The sequence below is a fragment of the Cherax quadricarinatus genome, chromosome 57 (genome assembly GCF_038502225.1).
Source record: "Cherax quadricarinatus isolate ZL_2023a chromosome 57, ASM3850222v1, whole genome shotgun sequence".
Taxonomy (NCBI): domain Eukaryota; kingdom Metazoa; phylum Arthropoda; class Malacostraca; order Decapoda; family Parastacidae; genus Cherax; species Cherax quadricarinatus.
The window spans coordinates 19,664,061-19,683,537 of NC_091348.1; the positions used below are offsets into that span (position 1 = coordinate 19,664,061).

Genomic DNA, 19,477 nt, shown 5'->3' on the forward strand with positions numbered 1-19,477 from the left:
CCAACTGTCTACGGTAGCTTCCCACTCTCTTTTTCTTGACCACTTCCACTCTCATTCTCATGCCATTGCAGTGTACACAGTTGGCTCTAAGTCTTCTGACGGCGTAGGATTCGCAGCAGTGTTTCTGGACAGCATCGTACGAGGGCATTTACTATCTTCGGCTAGTATTTTTACTGCTGAATTGTATGCCATTCTTGGAGCACTTACCCGTATTGCATCTATGCCTATGTCATCATTTGTGGTTGTCTCTGACTCCCTTAGTGCTTTACAGGCTATACAGAAATTTGATACCTCACCCCTTAGTCCTCCGTATCCAACTTTGGCTACGCCGCATCTCTTCCAAGCATAAATATATTATTTTTTATTGGGTCCCTGGTCATGTTGACGTACAGGGCAACGAACAGGCAGACACTGCTGCGCGGTCAGCAGTACATGACCTACCAGTTTCGTATAGAGGTGTTCCATTTACGGACCATTTTGCTGCAATAGCTACCCACCTTCACACTCGTTTGCAACAGCGTTGGTGTACTCTGCTCGGTAACAAACTTCAGTCTATTAAACCGAGTGTAGGTTACTGGCCGTCTTGTCACCAGTGTTGAGGTTGGGAGACTACTCTCTCCCATCTTCGCATTGGCCATACTCGTCTTACTCATGATTATCTCATGGAGAGGTGCCCTGCTCCTCTGTGAGAATTGTCAGGTTCCATTATTGGTTAGCCACATTCTATTAGACTGCCCACTTTATCAACGAGCACACAGAATATGCCTCCGTCGTCTTCGCTCCACTGCTCTCTGCACCTTCCCTTCTCGCTGATGGACCCACCTTTCATCCGGACACTCTCATTGACTTTTTAACAACTGACTTACTTCACAAACTCTGATGAGACCTTCAGCCCTTTCTACCTCAATCTCTTGCTGCCCTCTGCCCTGTACCCCCTGCCCCGCTGTTTTCTGTAACCTACTGATCATCCCTCCCCCCTTCTACCACCCAATACCCTCGCTTCCTTCCCTACTCTGCAGCGCTGTATAGCCCTTGTGGCTTAGCACTTCTTTTTGATTATAATAATAATAATTGGAGGATGTACAAATCTGTACTGGAGGAGGGGTAGGGGTCATCCTAGGAAAGAATGAAGGGACAGGGGTAAAGAGGTGGTGTGCAAGGGGGCTGGACATGCAGCAGACGTGTGTGTATGTTAGGAGTGAATGGTTTTTGGGACCTGACAAGCTACTGGAGTGAGAGCAGGGTAATATGTTGTGAAGGAATTCAGGGAAACCAGTTAGCTGGAGGTGGGAAGTACAGTGCTTGCACTTTAGAGGGGTTTGGGATATTGGATGTTTGGATTGACATCTAAACTGTCATATGTGGGCACCTCTGCAAAAAGTGATATTGTGTGAAGGATGGTATAAGTGGTTTTCCTTTTTTAGGTCACCCTGCCTCAGTGAGGAGAAAGCAGCAATTTAAGAGTGTTGGCTGTGTGGGGGGGTGTGCGCGTGCAAATTATCCATTTATGAAGGCTCCCTTTAACTTTAAAATATTATTTTGAAGGTTAAGATATTATGTATTATAATAATGAAGGGGAAAGCACTAAACCTGTAGGATTATACAGCACCTGTGGGGGGGATGTGGAAGGCACTCAGGGAACTAGAACACAGCCAATTCCCTGGATCAAGAGCCCCTCATCAGCATCAAGGAACCTTCCTCGAGAGGAAAGGTTAGGATAGAAGTCTATAGAATTATAAAAAACGGAAAAAATAACCCTACGTGACCCCAGAAATTTAAAAATCTGCTTTCCTTAACTCGATATAAGAATGGGACAAGGTTTATTACATCTGCAAAAATCCTTTAATGAAGCATTGCAATGAATATTCAGAGTAAAGGATAAGAATTTGAACATAGTTAATGAAAGTTTTGGCATTTACCCCATTTGGATATGACCAATGCAGGATTCTAAATCAGATGCAAATACTCTTAAGATATTTTATTTTTTAAATATCTACACCATAACTGTACAAATCAAATAATAAAACCCACATCTTCAGTACTCCATCTCTGGCAGAAGTTAATTCATAAAAATTCAAAATTAAATAAGCTAATTATGCTAAGAGCACAGTAAAATTCCCTTAAAATCTAATTATTGTCAGTTCACATTGCAGTAAGAGCTGAAACTATGTTATTATTGTCCATGATGCCACAGCAGTATTTGAAACATGATTAAAAGGTTTAGCAGTAACTACAGCATCTGGCAATTTTAAAATTTGTGGCATTGAAACCTGTTGAGACATCTGTATGACATTATCTCAACACTACTATTATACATTTGAATATAGAAATACCAGTTACTGGCTAATGCTGTACATCTTAATTTTCATCATCAAACTTGGGAACTGGAGCCCTGTACGTAGAGTAGTCACGAACCGGCGAGTAGAACTGCAAAATATAAAACGTGCACAATATTAAATTTAAAACAAAAAATTAGATTCATGCACAACTTTTTTTTTCTTTAAGCAAGTTATTGAAGAGTGGGTACAGACAAGCCATAGAGATTACCCAAAATGACTATCAATATCTGCCCAATATATCCAATGAAATTTTATTTCTTTTTTGCTGGATGGCCCTCTCAGATTTAGCACTATTTTTTCGTATGTAGTAGGTTGGTAGACAGCAACCATCCAGGGAGGTACTACCGTCCTGCCAAGTGAATGTAAAACAAAAGCCTGTAATTGTTTTACATGATGGTAGGATTGCTGGTGTCTTTTGTCTGTCTCATAAATATGCAAGATTACAGGTATGTCTTGCTACTTCTGCTTACACTTAGGTCACACTACACATACATGTACACGTTTATTTATACACACTCCTCTGAGTTTTCTTTGATTTTATCTTAATAGTTCTTGGTCTTATTACTTTTCCTTTTATATCCATGGGGAAGTGGAATAAGAATCTTTCCTCCGTAAGCCATGCGTGTTGTAAAAGTCAACTAAAATGTCGGGAACAATGGGCTAGTAACCCCTTTTCCTGTAAAGATTACTAAAAAGAATAAGAAGAAGAAAATTGTCAAAGTGGGAAGTCTGAATGTGCATGGATGTTGTGCAAATGATAAGAAAGAGATGAGTGTGGATGTTATGAATGAGAAGAACGCTGTATAGCCCTTGTGGCTTAGCGCTTCTTTTTGATTATAATAATAATAATATGAATGAGAAGCTGGATGTCCTGGTTTTAAGTGAAACGAAGCTGAAGGGGGTGGGAGAGTTTCAATGGAGAGGAATAAATGGGATTAGGTCAGGGGTTTCAAATAGAGTTAGAGCTAAAGAAGGAGTAGCAATAATGTTAAAGGATAAGCTATGGCAGGAAAAGAGGGACTATAAATATATTAATTCAAGGATTATGTGGAGTAAAATAAAGATTGGATGTGAAAAGTGGGTTATAGTAAGCATGTATGCACCTGGAGAAGAAAAGTGTAGAGGAGAGAGAGAGATTTTGGGAAATGTTGAGTGAATGCATGGGGAGTTTTGAATCAAGTGTGAGAGTAATGGTGGTTGGGGATTTCAATGCTAAAGTGGGTAAAAATGTTATGGAGGGAGTAGTAGGTAAATTTGGGGTGCCAGGGGTAAATGTAAATGGGGAGCCTTTAATTGAGCTGTGTAGAAAGAGATTTGGTAATAACTAAGACATATTTTATGAAAAAGAGGATAAATATACAAGGTATGATGTAGCACATAATGAAAGTAGTTTGTTAGATTATGTATTGGTGGATAAAAGGTTGATGGGTAGGCTCCAGGATGTACATGTTTATAAAGGGGCAACTGATATATCGGATCATTATTTAGTTGCAGCTACAGTTAGAATAAGAGGTAGATGGGAAAAGAGGAAGGTGGCAACAACACGTAAGAGGGAGGTGAAAGTGTATAAACTAAGGGAAGAGGAAGTTCGAGCGAGATACAAGCGACTGTTGGCAGAAAGGTGGGCTAGTGCAAAGATGAGTAGTGGGGAGGTTGAAGAGGGTTGGAATAGTTTTAAACATGCAGTATTAGAATGTGGGGCAGAAGTTTGTGGTTATAGGAGGGTGGGGGCAAGTGGAATGAGGAGTGATTGGTGGAATGATGAAGTAAAGGGTGTGATAAAAGAGAAAAAGTTAGCTTATGAGAGGTTTTTACAAAGCAGAAGTGTTATAAGAAAAGCAGAGTATATGGACAGTAAAAGAAAGGTGAAGAGAGTGGTGAGAGAGTGCAAAAGGAGAGCAGATGATAGAGTGGGAGAGGCACTGTCAAGAAATTTTAATGAAAATAAGAAAATTTTTTGGAGTGAGTTAAACAAGTTAAGAAAGGCTAGGGAAAGTATGGATTTGTCAGTTAAAAACAGAGTAGGGGAATTAGTAGATGGGGAAAGGGAGGTATTAGGTAGATGGCGAGAATATTTTGAGGAACTTTTAAATGTTGAGGAAGAAAGGGAGGCGGTAATTTCATGCACTGGCCAGGGAGGTATACCATCTTTTAGGAGTGAAGAAGAGCAGAACGTAAGTGTGGGGGAGGTACGTGAGGCATTACGTAGAATGAAAGGGGGTAAAGCAGCTGGAACTGATGGGATCATGACAGAAATGTTAAAAGCAGGGGGGGATATAGTGTTGGAGTGGTTGGTACTTTAATATATGTATGAAAGAGGGGAAGGTACCTAGGGATTGGCGGAGAGCATGTATAGTCCCATTTTATAAAGGGAAAGGGGACAAGAGAGATTGTAAAAATTATAGAAGAATAAGTTTACTGAGTATACCAGGAAAAGTATACGGTAGGGTTATAATTGAAAGAATTAGAGGTAAGACAGAATGTAGGATTGCGGATGAGCAGGGAGGCTTCAGAGTGGGTAGGGGATGTTTAGATCAAGTGTTTACATTGAAGCATATATGTGAACAGTATTTAGATAAAGGTAGCGAAGTTTTTATTGCATTTATGGATTTAGAAAAGGCATATGATAAAGTGGATAGAGGAGCAATGTGGCAGATGTTGCAAGTATATGGAATAGGTGGTAAGTTACTAAATGCTGTTAAGAGTTTTTATGAGGATAGTGAGGCTCAGGTTAGGGTGTGTAGAAGAGAGGGAGAATACTTCCCGGTAAAAGTAGGTCTTAGACAGGGATGTGTAATGTCACCATGGTTGTTTAATATATTTATAGATGGGGCTGTAAAAGAAGTAAATGCTAGGGTGTTCGGGAGAGGGGTGGGGTTAAATTATGGGGAATCAAATTCAAAATGGGATTTGACACAGTTACTTTTTGCTGATGATACTGTGCTTATGGGAGATTCTAAAGAAAAATTGCAAAGGTTAGTGGATGAGTTTGAGAATGTGTGTAAAGGTAGAAAGTTGAAAGTGAACATAGAAAAGAGTAGGGTGATGAGGGTATCAAATGATTTAGATAAAGAAAAATTGGATATCAAATTGGGGAGGAGGAGTATGGAAGAAGTGAATGTTTTCAGATACTTGGGAGTTGACGTGTCGGCGGATGGATTTATGAAGGATGAGGTTAATCACAGAATTGATGAGGGAAAAAAGGCGAGTGGTGCGTTGAGGTATATGTGGAGTCAAAAAACGTTATCTATGGAGGCAAAGAAGGGAATGTATGAAAGTATAGTAGTACCAACACTCTTATATGGATGTGAAGCTTGGGTGGTAAATGCAGCAGCGAGGAGACGGTTGGAGGCAGTGGAGATGTCCAGTCGAAGGGCAATGTGTGGTGTAAATATTATGCAGAAAATTCGGAGTGTGGAAATTAGGAGAAGGTGTGGAGTTAATCAAAGCATTAGTCAGAGGGCAGAAGAGGGGTTGTTGAGGTGGTTTGGTCATTTAGAGAGAATGGATCAAAGTATAATGATATGGAAAGCATATAACTCTATAGGGGAAGGAAGGAGGGGTAGGGGTTGTCCTCGAAAGGGTTGGAAAGAGGGGGTAAAGGAGGTTTTGTGGGCGAGGGGCTTGGACTTCCAGCAAGCGTGCATGAGTGTGTTACATAGGAGTGAATGGAGACGAATGATACTTGGGACCTGACGATCTGTTCGAGTGTGAGCAGGGTAATATTTAGTGAAGGGATTCAGGGAAACCGGTTATTTTCATATAGTCGGACTCGAGTCCTGGAAATGGGAAGTACAATGCCTGCACTTTAAAGGAGGGGTTTGGGATATTGGGTATGGTTTGTCTGCAATCGTGTCATTACGATTTCTTGAGTCATGTTGACGGCAGTGAAGGGACTTGAGCTAGAGTTCGTCACGGCCACGCTAGCTGGAGATTCGTCTGTAAAAACTTGCATTTGTGGTCACAGTGGTGCCTGTGCTAACCTTCCTATGGTGTAGAAATATACCTAGTTGGATGAATCTTATTATGGCTAGCTGGTCTAGTGGCTAACGCGACGGGCTGGAGTTTTGAGACTATGACCGCGGGTTCAATCCCGGGCGGGGGTATGGGATATTGGCAGTTTGGAGGGATATGTTGTGTATCTTTATACGTATATGCTTCTAAATTGTTGTATTCTGGGCACCTCTGCAAAAACAGTGATAATGTGTGAGTGTGGTGAAAGTGTTGAATGATGAAAGTATTTTCTTTTTGGGGATTTTTTCTTTTTTGGGTCACCCTGCCTCGGTGGGAGACGGCCGACTTGTTGAAAAGAAAAAAAAAAAAAAAAAAAACTTGCATATACAGTACTGATGACAATAAATCATTTGACACAGCATGAATATACATAACCTATGAATGAACACCTAAAACTGTCACTGAAACAACTGGCTATCTGAAGGTTCTTTGGCTAAAGATGTTTATTCTTAAATTTTCTAGTTATTCTGCATATAAGTTATGAATTTACAGAACTTTCCAACTGAAGATTTTAAGACTAATTTACTAATCTACTCAAGAATAATAGACCTTTACCACCCATTATCTATTGACACACTATGAACCAAAATGGCAGCTATGCCATATTACACTGTATTGGGAAAAATGCTGAAAAAGAATTAATGTATTAAAATACAATAAAATTGTATAAATCAGCAATGTGCTACTACAGATTAGCTTTTGTTTTTGCTTTACATATCCCAATCACATTACTTCAAAAAAGGGAGGAAAGGAAGTATAGTGTTGAAATCTTTCAGCCTGAGGTAGGAGACTAAGACAACAAGGATACCAAGCATTCCATTAAAATTTCGTCAGTTGCAAGAAATTCAAGTTTCATTCCAGTAGCACTGGAGTAACTATTATTTGGTAATTACCCTCTCGGGATGGTTATTCCATATAAAGAATATAAATTTAATGAAAAGGTGATGGAGAGAAGCATAAGATCACAAGAAAGAATCTCATACGAAGTGGTAGTTATCACAGTTGCTTTTGGGAATTTCTGAAGTTGCTAAAGTTGGTAGATGAATTTGGGAGGGTATTTAAAAGAATCCAAGAAAGAAATTAAAAGTTAACATAGGAAAGAGCAAGGTGATGAGAATAACAATAAAAACTGGGTAATGAAAGATCAATTATCAGATTGGAAGAAGGGAGTATGAAGTGAATGTGTTCAGATACTTGGGAGTTGACACATCAGTGGATGAGGTGAACCACAAGGATGACAAGGAAAAAAGGTGGTTGGTGCATTGGGCTATCTGAAGACAGCATTATCCATGAAAGAAATCCCCACAAGAGAGAGGAGCTTATGACAACTGTAAATGGTCCAAATCGGAGCGAAACATCATAAGCTCCTCTCTCCTATGTGCGGGTTGTTTTGTTCCAGTCATGGTATCGTACCTTTTTGTTCTTTAGAAAGAGAAATATATGAGTAGACCATGGCTGGAACAATACACAAACAACCCACACTTTGGATAAAAAAAACTTACGAGGTTGCAGTCCAACCTGGACCATTAAAACACATTTACAAGGAAACCTCACTATTACAAATACTTCAACGTGAAATATTCATCAAAACATAGTAACAAGTCAATGACTATTAGGTTATCCTGGTTAAATCGACACCATTATTCTGGCTGAATTCCACAGTTAGTATTACAAACTAATGATTAAGGCATCTTCCTGTTAGTTCCACACCCTATTTGCTAGTAGGGAAGTTAGTGGTGGAACAACAGGTCCTGGTTTCATAGTTTACTTATGAAGTATTACCCATGATGAATTATGTGGACCTGTCTGGTCTTAGAGAACTAAAACAATATTTGCATGACATAATGGAGATGGTGTTCTGTGTGCGCGCGCACGCCCAACTGAAAGACAGGCATATTAGTAGGAATACAAGCAAGATGCCGATATTCCACGATAAAATACAGGATTAAAATTTCAATGTCACAATTAGACAACAATATATTAACCCTTTCAGGGTCCAAGGCCAAATCTGGAGTCACGCACCAGTGTCCAAGAATTTAAAAAAAAAAAAAATTTTATTTTTTCTTATGAAATCGTAGAGAATCTTTTTTTGAAGGTAATAAAACAAAAAGTACGAAATTTGGTGGAAAATTGACGAAATTATGCTCTCGCAAATTTTGATGTGTCAGCGACATTTACGAATCGGCGATTTTGCCAACTTTGACTCCCATTTTAGGCCAATTACATTATTCCAATCAACCAAATTCTTAGCTATTTCACTAGTATTACTTCTATTCTATCGATTGAGCACAAGAAATCGCCAAGTCAACTGTTTCAACTACAAAATAAAGTGATCGGAAATTGTTAATTTGGCCAATTTAACACAAAGTTCAAAATATTCCAATTTCAAAATAGGGTCCAGAATAAACAATGTAGGCATTCCTGGCACTAAACTAATGTTTCCTCTGTTCATTAGTTATGTTTTGAGGCTTTACAAATAAATTCCATTTTGATTTTTTATTCACAATGAATTTTTATTCACACCAAAAAATAGAAGATTTACTGTTATGCAATACTGTAATAATTGTATAAATATCATCACCATATTTGTGGATGTATATTAGACCCACCAGCTGACGTGTATTAGACGTGTGAGGTCGTTTGTTTGCTCTTGAATATCGGCAAAATTTTAACATTTCCGCTACTTTGAGCTCAGTTTCAAGCCATTTCCAGTGCTAAAACCAATCAAAATCATCTCTATTTCTGTAATATGTCTTCCATTCTATCAAATGAGACCAAGAAATCGCAAATACAACTATAAAAAACATACGAAAAAACACTGCAAAGTTGCTGTTTTAATCGAAAAATCATGATTTAAGTTTTTTTCTCTCATTATACACAGTGTGCTGCAGGATCTGTTTTATGTGGTGCACACATACCACATAGATGTATTCTCTCATATCTAGGCCCAAATGTACCACTCACAGTTTATCAGAGTGAGCTGAGCTCATGGCGTAGATAATCTAAAAAATCAAAGGCCAGCAGGGTCTACACAATGTATCATGGTGGAATTACTCAGATGACTGACACACTAGTATGTCAATCATCTGAAACCAGAAGCTGTAGTTCCACCACCAGATTTCCTACTAGCAAACAGGGTACGCAAGTGGCTCAAAGTAGACTTATTCCAAATTTTATTACAATTTCATGATACTAACAGTGGAATCCTAGGTAGTAGGTTGGTAAACAGCAACCGCCCAGGGAGGTACTACCGTCCTGCCAAGTGAGTGTAAATGGAAACCTGTAATTGTTTTACATGATGGTAGGATTGCTGCTGTCCATTTTTCTGTCTCATAAACATGCAAGGTTTCAGGTACGTCTTGCTACTTCTACTTACACTTAGGTCACACTACACATACATGTACAAGCATATATGTATATACACACACCCCTCTGGGTTTTCTGGAACAGAATTCTTCCTCCGTAAGCCATGCGTGTTGTAAGAGGCGACTAAAATGCCAGGGAGCAAGGGGCTAGTAACCACTTCTCCTGTATATATTACTAAATGTAAAAGGAGAAACTTTCGTTTTTCCTTTTGGGCCACCCCGCCTTGGTGGGATACGGCCTGTGTGTTGAAAGAAGAAAGAACAGTGGAATTCAGCCACAAAGCACACTAAGTATATTTAACTCAGGATAAAGTCAATGTGAATAATTTCCATGTTTTAATGAGTATATTACTCTGAAATAATTGTAATGTAAGTAGTCATTGTACATAGCCCTAGAAGACCAAAACAGAATAAAAAATTATACAATGTATACTACATATCCTATACAGGAAGGCCCCACTTATACGGCGGGTTAGGTTCCAGGCTACCGCCGTAAAGCGGAAATCGCCGTAAAGTGGAACACCCTTTTTTTCCACTTATAAATGCATACAAACACTAGATAACAAGTTTACACTAACATATATTAAGTTAGCAATAGAACCAGGCATCAAAAAACAATAAAAAGGTACAATACACACATAGTGCACTCATTACTTACCTTAAAATATTTATAGTCTTAATCTAGGGTGAGACAAGTAGTATTTATTGTAAGAAATCAAGTGTGGTATGTATTGTAATAGCCTCACCAGGCCACCCCACCCACACATACTATTCTATGATATTTAAGCATCCCAGAGCGATAAAATGTATATACAGTTCACTCATTACTTACCTTAAAATATTTGTAGTCTTAATGTAGGGTCAGGAGTAAGTAAATGAGATAAAACGAATAAATGAGAGAGAGAAAGAATGAATACATGAGAGGGGGCAGGCGCAGTTATGTAAACAAACCAGGGGAAGGTAAGTTTTGTAAACAAACGAAGTGTACACGTCTGGTTTGTGTACAAGTTACATTGTGTACAGGTTGTCTCTACATTGATACGGTAGAATTAATAAAGAAGAACACTCCCATTCTCATGTAACATCATTTTGAGAAGAAATGAAGCTCTGAGTGAAGGCAATGGAAATAAGTCACACTGACTTTTTTGGGTTATCCTAGGTTCTCTACACGTATGTTGTTATGTATGATAATCTATGTAACTGTATTTGTGTATACCTGAATAAACTTACTTACATACATACGAAAGGAATAATTTTCTACAGTTACCCCCAGTAACACATTTACTCTTATGTTAGATTAGAGAAAATGTTATTCTTGGGGTCACTTGTACAAGTTATGTGGCTCCCACATCTTATATTTATGTTTATTTATTCTATTGTGGGGTGTATTTATCATCTTTTTATGTTATGTATCGTGTTTATTATATAATTTTGAAAAAAATATCATGGATGGATTAATGAAAATGTGTATATTACCGTAATATACGACATTTAATGAGACTCGGTATTGTTATTATCACCACTTGTGCAAGTCGTCTGCTACGACATCTCACATTTGTTTATTTATTCTACTGTGGGGTGTATTTATCTTATTTATATGTTATGCATCGTGTTTATTATATGATTTTGAAAAAAATATCATGGATGGATTAATGAAAATGTGTATATTACCGTAATATACGACATTTAATGAGACTCGGTATTGTTATTATCACCACTTGTGCAAGTCGTCTGCTACGACATCTCACATTTGTTTATTTATTCTACTGTGGGGTGTATTTATCTTATTTATATGTTATGCATCGTGTTTATTATATAATTTTGAAAAAAATATCATGGATGGATTAATGAAAATGTGTATATTAACGTAATATACGACATTTAAATGACTCGATGTATGTAAGTTTATTTAGGTACAGGTATACATAAGTATAATTATCAGAGTATATATAAAATATGAAATAACTTTTAAAAACATTTGAAATTTTGGAGTTTCCAGACAAAATGGAGAGACTTAGTGCTTACTGAGCTCATGGAGAATGTAAACAAACAGGGTGGGGCACGGTGACCGTATTAGAAAGTCAGGTGGGGGGAGCCGTATAGTGAGTTTTGGTCATAATTTGAAATGTCCGTATTAGCGGAACGCCGTAAAGTGAAACGCCGTAAAGCGGGGCCTTCCTGTATATATAAAACCCAGTAAAGTCAATCAATATGACTTATTTCCATGTTTTGAGAAGTAATACACTCTGGAACACTTGTAATAAGTATTCCTTGAAGAAAAAACAATTATACTGTACCATAAATATACTGATTATTCCAAGTGAAGCAATGTTTGAAGTGTTAGATTATTATTATTATTATTATTATTATTATTATTATCACACTGGCCGATTCCCACCAAGGCAGGGTGGCCCGAAAAAGAAAAACTTTCACCATCATTCACTCCATCACTGTCTTGCCAGAAGGGTGCTTTACACTACAGTTTTTAAACTGCAACATTAACACCCCTCCTTCAGAGTGCAATTAAAAAATGGAAAACAATCATATCTTGGTGTCAATAAACTGTAAAATGTAAACATCACTAGTGCTTTACACAACCACTGTTGTAGATTAAGTGATAATTTTTTTCCACCAACTTTAACACACAATATCTTGTTTTTATCAGATTTTGCTCATTCTAGTCTTACCTAATTCAGAATAGACGAACTAATTTTTTTTTTTAAATCAAAATCTTGTGCCATACAGGAATTTTTTTCTGGCTCTCCCACAGTTAACCCTTTGAGGGTTTTGGTCGTACTAGTACGTTTTACGCGTAGGGGTTTTTGACGTACTAGTACTCATAAATTCTAGCGGCCTCAAATCTAGTGGGAGAAAGCTGGTAGGCCTTCATGTGAAAGAATGGGTCTATGTGGTCAGTGTGCACAGTCTAAAAAAAATCCTGCAGCACACAGTGCATAATGAGAAAAAAAAAACTTTGACCATTTTTTTTTAATAAATCAGCGACTTTGCAGTGTATTTTCGTATGGTATTTATTGTTGTATTCTAGTTTTCTTGGTCTCATTTTATAGAATGGAAGACATATTACAGAAATTGAGATGATTTTGACTGGTTTTACAATGAAAGGTGCCTTGAAATTGAGCTCAAAGTAGCAGAAATGTTCGATTTTTACCAAACTTCAAAAGTATACAAATCGTGCCAAGCGTGCAATACATGTTAACTGGTGAGTCTAATATTCTTTTACAAGTGCACCAATAATATTTATACCATTTTTTACACTAATGCAGTAGTCTGCATAACAGTAAATCTTATATTTTTTGTGAGAATAAAAATTCAAAGTGGAAAGCAAAAGGATATAAGAGGGCCCTTGAGACGTGACTAATGACTAGAGGAAATGTCATTTTAGTGCCAGGAATGTCTTTCTTGTTTATTCTGGACCCTATTCGGAAATTGGCATCTTTTGAAATTTGTGTGAAATTGGCAAAATTGCTAAATTCTGACCACTGTACTGGATAGTTGAATTTATAAATGGGTGGTTTCTTGCACCCATTCGATAGAAAAAATGGAGTTCTAGCGAAATATTCATGTTTTTTGTCGACTAGTACAGTGAAATTGGCCGAAAATGGGGCTCAAAGTGGGCAAAATCGCCGATGCGTAAATATCGCCGAGACCGCTAACTTTGCGAGAGCATAATTCCGTAAGTTTTCTATCAAATTTCAAACTTTTGGTGTCTTTATGATCGGGAAAAGATTCTCTATCTTTTCATAAGAGAAAATAATTTTTTTTTTTTTAAATTTGGCAGACCCTGAGAACGAGTTTCGGAGAGGGCCTGTCGACCCTCAAAGGGTTAAAAGGGGTTAAATTTATTTCTCAAACACCAATAATGGTGGTATTTTAAGCATTACCTGATCACCAGGAACAAAAATACAGCAATTTGAAATGCTAGAGATCAAAGAGTAATTTTGAAAGTGGCCTAAAACTCTTGACCTATATAAAAAAAAAAAGGGGGGAGAGGGGGGAGGGTGAAGAGGAGTATATTTTGGTCAAAAACTACCACCAAACCAAGTCTGCAAATATGAGCTGGTGGTCACTGGCAGATCTGTTCTGATTACCCCCACCATCTATGATCGAGAAACTCTAAGTATCAAATTTATTATATGTAATTTCGAAGGGTATCCAACAAAGTTACTAACTTTTCAAGTCAATGAAAGTAGAGACTGATCCAGGCAGCATGTTCAGAGACTTTAAAAGTACCAAAGTTATCTAACAACAATTTAGGTTGGGTCAGTGTTAGTTAAAGCACCAATTTTATGTACAGGTCTCCCTCAACATTCACGAGGGTTAGGGGATCAAGAGCCTCACGAATGTTGAAAAACCGTGAATGTTTGGTGCCCCAATATATTGTAGGGAAATATAATACAATACTGCTTCCTTAACTTGTTGAACCATGAACAATCATAAAATACATGAAAACGTTGTAAATTGTACTAAATACATACGTTATGCCTTAACATGTATGTTATTAAATACCACTGCCTCCACCACTGCAAGTCCCTACTACCCTCCCTCTGACCCCGCACAACTGGCAGCCAGCTCTCCCACCACTGTGTGGTGAGTGTTTTGTTTGTTCATTATTTGCTATTAAACTACAGTATAAATAATGTCAACCCATCCATGACTGCATATTAGAATGGCTATTCGGACAGGTATTGGAAGGTGACATCATGTGTTTACTCTTGAACACAGCAAAGAATCAAACATTTGTGCTACTGCTAATAATAAAAATAATAATAATGATAAAAATAATATAATAAAAATATAATAAAAATAATAATATAAAAATAATATAATAAAAATAATAATATAATAAAAATAATATAATAAAAATAATAATACATAATAACAATAATAATAATAATAATAAATACGATAGAATTGAAGAAGGAAATTATACAAAAATACGAGGGTTGAAGCAGTGGTGGAGGAAGTGGTTGACACATCGTCAGTGTGGCTTTGTTTATGCTGGAGTGAATATTAGTCTCCGTGCTCTTCCAAACATTTCACAATAATTCATTGTATTTGGTGCTTGAAGATTAAGTGTGACTGGAGTGGTTGAGGCAGTGGTAGAGGCAGTGGTAGAGGCAGTGGTAGAGGCAGTGGTAGAGGCAGTGGTAGAGGCAGTGGTAGAGGCAGTGGTAGAGGCAGTGGTAGAGGCAGTGGTAGAGGCAGTGGTAGAGGCAGTGGTAGAGGCAGTGGTAGAGGCAGTGGTAGAGGCAGTGGTAGAGGCAGTGGTAGAGGCAGTGGTAGAGGCAGTGGTAGAGGCAGTGGTTGAGGCAGTGGTAGAGGTAGTGGTTGAGGCAGTGGTTGAGGCAGTGGTTGAGGCAGTGGTTGAGGGAGTGATAGAGGCAGTGGTAGAGGCAGTGGTAGAGGCAGTGGTATTTACTAACATATATATGTTATAAATAATAATAGTACATGTTAATATTAATAACATTTATAATAATAAATGTTATTCATAATTCGAGAACAACATCCAGTATTGGGCCCCTACTTAAACAAGATGGGTCCTACACAGATGACAGCAAGGAAATGAGTGAGCTACTCAAGTCCCAATATGACTCAGTTTTTAGCAAGCCGCTAACCAGACTGAGAGTCGAAGATCAAAATGAATTTTTTATGAGAGCCACAAAATTTGGTTAACACAAGCCTATCCGATGTTATCCTGACGCCAAATGACTTCGAACAGGCGATAAATGACATGCCCATGCACTCTGCCCCAGGGCCAGACTCATGGAACTCCGTGTTCATCAAGAACTGCAAGAAGCCCCTATCACGAGCCTTTTCCATCCTATGGAGAGGGAGCATGGACACGGGGGTCGTCCCACAGTTACTAAAAACAACAGACATAGCCCCACTCCACAAAGGGGGCAGTAAAGCAACAGCAAAGAACTACAGACCGATAGCACTAACATCCCATATCATAAAAATCTTTGAAAGGGTCCTAAGAAGCAAGATCACCACCCATCTAGAAACCCATCAGTTACACAACCCAGGGCAACATGGGTTTAGAACAGGTCGCTCCTGTCTGTCTCAACTATTGGATCACTACGACAAGGTCCTAAATGCACTAGAAGATAAAAAGAATGCAGATGTAATATATACAGACTTTGCAAAAGCCTTTGACAAGTGTGACCATGGCGTAATAGCGCACAAAATGCGTGCTAAAGGAATAACAGGAAAAGTCGGTCGATGGATCTATAATTTCCTCACTAACAGAACACAGAGAGTAGTCGTCAACAGAGTAAAGTCTGAGGCAGCTACGGTGAAAAGCTCTGTTCCACAAGGCACAGTACTCGCTCCCATCTTGTTCCTCATCCTCATATCTGACATAGACAAGGATGTCAGCCACAGCACCGTGTCTTCCTTTGCAGATGACACCCGAATCTGCATGACAGTGTCTTCCATTGCAGACACTGCAAGGCATCAACCAAATCTTTCAGTGGGCTGCAGAAAACAATATGAAGTTCAACGATGAGAAATTTCAATTACTCAGATATGGTAAACACGAGGAAATTAAATCTTCATCAGAGTACAAAACAAATTCTGGTCACAAAATAGAGCGAAACACCAACGTCAAAGACATGGGAGTGATCATGTCGGAGGATCTCACCTTCAAGGACCATAACATTGTATCAATCGCATCTGCTAGAAAAATGACAGGATGGATAATGAGAACCTTCAAAACTAGGGAGGCCAAGCCCATGATGACACTCTTCAGGTCACTTGTTCTATCTAGGCTGGAATATTGCTGCACACTAACAGCACCTTTCAAGGCAGGTGAAATTGCTGACCTAGAAAATGTACAGAGAACCTTCACGGCACGCATAACAGAGATAAAACACCTCAATTACTGGGAGCGCTTGAGGTTCCTGAACCTGTATTCCCTGGAACGCAGGCGGGAGAGATACATGATTATATACACCTGGAAAATCCTAGAGGGACTAGTACCGAACTTGCACACGAAAATCACTCACTACGAAAGCAAAAGACTTGGCAGACGATGCAACATCCCCCCAATGAAAAGCAGGGGTGTCACTAGCACATTAAGAGACCATACAATAAGTGTCAGGGGCTCGAGACTGTTCAACTGCCTCCCAGCATACATAAGGGGGATTACCAACAGACCCCTGGCAGTCTTCAAGCTGGCACTGGACAAGCACCTAAAGTCGGTTCCTGACCAGCCGGGCTGTGGCTCGTACGTTGGTTTGTGTGCAGCCAGCAGCAACAGCCTGGTTGATCAGGCTCTGATCCACCAGGAGGCCTGGTCACAGACCGGGCCGCGGGGGCGTTGACCCCCGGAACTCTCTCCAGGTAAACTCCAGGTAATGTACTATTACTATTTATAACATATGTTAATAAATATCACTGCCTCTACCACTGTCTCACCCACTGCCTCTACCACTGCCTCTACCGCTGTCTCACCCACTGCCTCTACCGCTGTCTCACCCACTGCCTCTACCACTGCCTCTACCACTGCCTCACCCACTGCCTCTACCGCTGTCTCACCCACTGCCTCAACTGCTGCCTCAATTGCTGCCTCACCCACTGCCTCAATTGCTGCCTCACCCACTGCCTCTATAACTGCCTCTACCACTGCCTCAACCACTCCAGTCACACTCAATCTACAAGCACCAAATACAATGAATTATTGTGAAATGTTTGGAAGAGCACGGAGACTAATATTCACTCCAGCATAAACAAAGCCACACTGACGATGTGTCAACCACTTCCTCCACCACTGCTTCAACCCTCATTTTTGTACAATTTCCTTCTTAAATTCTATCGTATTTATTATTATTATAGTAATATTATTATTATTATTATTAGCAGAAATGTTTGATTCTTTGCTGTGTTCAAGAGTAAACACATGATGTCGCCTTCCAATACCTGTCCGAATAGCCATTCTAATATGCAGTCATGGATGGGTTTACATTATTTATACTGTAGTTTAATAGCAAATAATCAACAAACAAAACACTCACCACACAGTGGTGGGAGGGCTGGCTGGCAGTTGCAGGGGTCGGAGGGAGGGTAGTAAGGACTCGTGGCGGTAAACTTAAATATGATTTGGCAGCTGGGAATTTGGCGTTTGGAAATTCGCGAATGTGTGAAGCCCGCGAAAGTTGAAAACGCGAATGTTGAGGGAGACCTGTATAAAAGAACTTTGCCAATATGAAAATGTTGGAGACTTGACAATGTTAACAAGGTTTGCATTTGGAAACTTGCTGTAAAGTCTACATGGGGATTTAGCAATATTGTATACATGTCTAACTTACTTTGTATTGCTTTTCAGCATACTCCTTTTGAGGTTCTGGGTTGGTGACACGGTTCCACGTTACATCCGGGTTTTTGAATGCCAGACGAAGCGTATAGAAGAATGCACCAGCCATACCAGCACCCACAAAAATGTACAGTGGGATCAGCTGAAAAGAAATAATTTTTCAAAATCTTTACTAAAAGTATAGCACAGCATTCTGAAGAACAAAAAAAATAAGAAAACACCTAAATTTTCTGTATAACTATGAATTAAAGACTTCAAAGTAATAAAAAATTTCAATAATAATTTTAAAGAAAAAAAATTAAAATTTCTAAAACAAGCCTCTAAACTGTTATAAATGTTCTGTTAACTGCTAAAACAAATTAGAATAAAAACATATCCATTCTAGGATCATCACACATTTGAAAACGAGCCTTAAACCAGTACGGGCCATACAGCTATAGGATGAAAAATTGCTTAGGAAATATTGCCTACAAGTAGATTATCATTACACGAGAAAGTGCTAAACTTGTCGGGGTCATAGCATCTAGGCCCTAGGGGTAGGGGGCAATAACCAGATATGATCCAAGTTTGGGAAGGACAGGTGCAAATCCCTGGATCAAGAGCCCGACACTGGAGCCAAGGAAGCTTTCACGGGACCAACATAAGCAATATGGAAAAAAATGCAACCACCTAGTTTTTATGGAAAAATTGAAACACCTAGTTTTAATTAATCAGTAAAGGCACTCAGGTATTACCCCATGTGTCATTCCTCAACTTAATCAGCAGTGAATATCATTAATATGATAGTCGGAATTGTTAAATACGCAGTCTTAAATCGGTGGCAGGTCGCTCTTGCTGGGAACCCAACCTAAATAAAAAGTTACAGTTCTTACAGCTGGATGTCTTTTCAAGCTAGAAAGATTCGTCCCCTGCATTGTAGTAGAGTGGAGTTGCTGTAGATGGTAATACACGGAGCAGCAGCAGCAGCCGGACACAATATGGCGGCGGTGCAGACCTCAGCTGGTATCTACATGGCCACACTAGTCCAACATTTACTTGCTTTCATAGCAAACATTATTTTATATAATTTATGCTTAGTACAAGCAAATTAATTTAATTTATTATTTTTTGACTTGAATTTCGAGAAATTGTAATATTATTATAGGTGCTAGTGATATATAATCTTAATCTGCCACATTTTTTTCAACCTTCCTACACACATAATATTGATGGTTATTATAAATGGGATGGGAAATATACTATATGTCCCACTTCTTTTTATTATAAATGTTGGTGTGAGTTCGGTTCGCAATCTGGGCTTTACAATTATTACAGCTGTGTACTTTAATTTTAATAACCTTACAATCATACAAGGACACCAGTGGAAAAAAATCACTTTGACTTTTTCTGAGGTTACTCTATGTAATTTACAATATGTATGA

The 19,477-nt window shown here is 38.7% G+C and overlaps 1 protein-coding gene across 1 annotated transcript; it reads right to left on the reverse strand.

Annotated features, from left to right (window-relative positions):
* Positions 1 to 1,963: 1,963 nt before the first annotated feature.
* Positions 1,964 to 19,090, reverse strand: ND-MLRQ (NADH dehydrogenase (ubiquinone) MLRQ subunit). The gene is made up of 3 exons (XM_053778442.2): positions 18,929 to 19,090; positions 18,052 to 18,198; positions 1,964 to 2,427 (listed from the first exon to the last, which is right to left on the reverse strand). The coding sequence occupies exons 1-3, from the start codon at positions 18,968 to 18,970 to the stop codon at positions 2,359 to 2,361; spliced, it is 258 nt and encodes an 85-aa protein (XP_053634417.1). The 5' UTR covers positions 18,971 to 19,090; the 3' UTR covers positions 1,964 to 2,358.
* Between the last annotated feature and the right edge of the window lie 387 nt (positions 19,091 to 19,477).